Source organism: Sinocyclocheilus rhinocerous, unplaced genomic scaffold (genome assembly GCF_001515625.1).
Source record: "Sinocyclocheilus rhinocerous isolate Xijiao unplaced genomic scaffold, SAMN03320098_v1.1 scaffold671, whole genome shotgun sequence".
NCBI classification, from domain to species: Eukaryota; Metazoa; Chordata; class Actinopteri; order Cypriniformes; family Cyprinidae; genus Sinocyclocheilus; species Sinocyclocheilus rhinocerous.
This window is the reverse complement of record NW_015625021.1, coordinates 473,172-475,899: the sequence shown is the minus strand read 5'-3', so window position 1 is coordinate 475,899 and position 2,728 is coordinate 473,172. Positions and strand designations below refer to the sequence as shown.

General features: G+C 35.0%; 1 protein-coding gene across 1 annotated transcript; it reads right to left on the bottom strand.

Annotated features, from left to right (window-relative positions):
• Nucleotides 1–696: 696 nt before the first annotated feature.
• LOC107747740 (C-C motif chemokine 21-like) lies at nt 697–2,265 on the bottom strand. The gene is made up of 4 exons (XM_016562332.1): nt 2,168–2,265; nt 1,956–2,045; nt 1,365–1,479; nt 697–1,230 (listed from the first exon to the last, which is right to left on the bottom strand). The coding sequence occupies exons 2-4, from the start codon at nt 2,038–2,040 to the stop codon at nt 1,128–1,130; spliced, it is 303 nt and encodes a 100-aa protein (XP_016417818.1). The 5' UTR covers nt 2,041–2,045; nt 2,168–2,265; the 3' UTR covers nt 697–1,127.
• Between the last annotated feature and the right edge of the window lie 463 nt (nt 2,266–2,728).

The following is a 2,728-nucleotide window of genomic DNA, read 5'->3' as shown; positions in this document are numbered from 1 at the left end:
GCACATTAAGCACAGTTTAAGCACGTATTATTTACAAGGGTTTCATTTTTTCATGATTTCTCCCTTTAAAGACCAAATGATTTTAGATGACTTGTATTGTCTCGTCACGTGTGTAATTGGAATTTAATAGTATCCTAGAACAAAGGTGAAATTCGTAAGTGAAATGCATTATGTTTTAACAAATAAGGTTTTCGCCCGCACAGCAAGATTAAATGGATGTGATGACAGGTTTAGACCATAGTATTTGAATCGGAGCTATTTGGCATGAAATGGAGAAACTCGACTCAGTAATTCATCTCACCCCAGCAAGTTTAGGCATCACCTGTCACATCTCGCACTGATACTTTGGCATTTGAAAGATACAGAGATAAGAATCCTCTAAATCAATCACAAAGAGCTTAAGCAAGAACAAACACATGCTCTACTATGGCACTGAACCAACAGGGCACATGGATTTTCTTAAAAAGGCTGAGGTAATGAAAGGCAAACTTGTTTTACTACCAAGCTTTTCTCATTAAGCAATTAATATCTCATTTATAGGCTCAATTAAGCATTTTTGTTGTTCAAAATAACAATTATGATTTTTATTTAATTTTGATTAATTATGAATTGATTTATGAATTGATATTACATGCTAGAATAGTAGTTCAGATGGGCTTAACACATGCACAAAAGAAAATGACATGACAATTTAAATGCAAGACTGCAACACTTTATTATAAAAAAATGCATTAAATGTATATGTACTGCCCTCTTACCCACTCAATCTCACACACACACACTTACATGTAGGCTATGCCGTTCACAGGTTATATTTGACTAAAACATAAACAAATATATATATATACATAAAGTGTAAAAAGATTCATTATGAAGCTTGGAGACAAAGAGAGTAAACATTCACAGTTCGTACATTCATATTGTTCTAATACAATGAACAGAAGCAGACCATGCAATACAGTTCCTTATGAACCTCTGCATGAAGATAGCAATTCATAGGTGTAGAAAATATGAATCAGCAGGATTGATAGTGGTAGAAACTACATACTGTTACATTAGTGTGTTGGTGATATAAACATATTTTGGTCTGCGGTGGCGTGGTCAAAGCTGCCTCTGAAACCCGTACACTACATATTGCCAGTGTTTTTCGCACTCATTTTCTGTATCATTTGTTGTACCCATATTATTCTTGGATCAACACAGATCACCCTTAAATTCTTCAGCTTCAAGCTGTGTGGAAAACAGAAAAAGAAAATGAGAAAAGGACATCATAAATCTACAACCGTGACTGTTTAATTGCTGGATGAAACGATCAAGTGTTGCTTTGAAAGCAATTGTGTTGATGTGTTTTATGTCGTACTCACACAACAGCAGGAATGTTACATCCTCCATCTGTTTCCTGCACTCTGTAACTCTCGACATGCCTCCTGATGCTCTTCTTTACATTGGCATACTTCAAACAGCAGTTTTCATAGGAACCTGGGAATAAATCACAATTATATTTAGTCATTTGATCTATCTATCCTGAAAAAGTGGTATGGAGCACATTAAATTAATCAAGAAATTTGTAAGTTGAAAGACGAAAGTAGTATTTTCATGTAAACTCCAATAAGAAAATAATTTTTGCACTTTATCTTTTTATATAAAAAGTGGTAACCTGCACTCGTTACCCGATTTAATTTTGATAGTACAAATTAGTGTATTTAGGGTGAAACAGTGATTTTGGCTTGAATAAAACCAGTTAATTTAAATGCTTATAATTTTTTTCCAGTGTATTTATCTATGCATACTACTTCATGCTTATTTATATATTCATTATATCATACATTAAAAACTATCTAAAATCAAAACTGTACATTTTTAGAAATGTGCATATTTAAAGAAATGATATATGTAATATTACATCATTAATATCACATTATTAAGTCATCTCACTTAATTAACCAAATTCTTACCTTGTGCCACACTGGGATACATGCAAGCCAGCAGCAAGAGAAGAAACAGGACTTGAAACTTCATGGTTGAATGCTGTGTTTCCATGTAAGCTGCAAGAACAGACAGGGAAATGTTCAGTGCAATTTTCATTTGATTAAGTGCATCCACTAACCAAAATCATGTGGCTCTAAAGTGCTGAATAATGGCTATAGATTGCATGTCTCATCTGTACCTCGAGATTCTCAGAAGAATGAGGTTTTTCTTCACGGCTGAAGCTGCTCTTATCTCCTCCTCTGTTTCGCTTGTTTTACTTTTTATAGCAACAAAACCTGAGACTCTGCCACGCCCCCGTCACATTTAGCCTAGATTTTACGTTCTGTTGCATTAGAAGATGTTAATATGAAAGTGGATCCTGTCGACTGACTTTATTGTTTTGACAAATCGCAGTTGACTTAAGAGTTCCAGCACGACAAACATAAACAGGAGGACTGAAGCGATATCTCTAATATCTCAAATTACAAACCTCTATATTTGGTCAGCAGTGAGATGTTTCAGCATGGGGGAAAGAACCGCTTTTTTACAGCCCCCATTTCTCACCCCTGCTTAGTATTGTACAATACAACATCTTTGCCAAACCCCCCCCCCCCAAACATCTGCTTTAGGACTTTTTATGGCCTGTGTGCCAATACAAACATATGAAATGCAATATTGCGCAACAAGATTCCCCTAAATTGATCACACTTTTGAAAATGTCCAGCGCTACGTGTGTGTGTTTATGTCACTGAATCTTTTT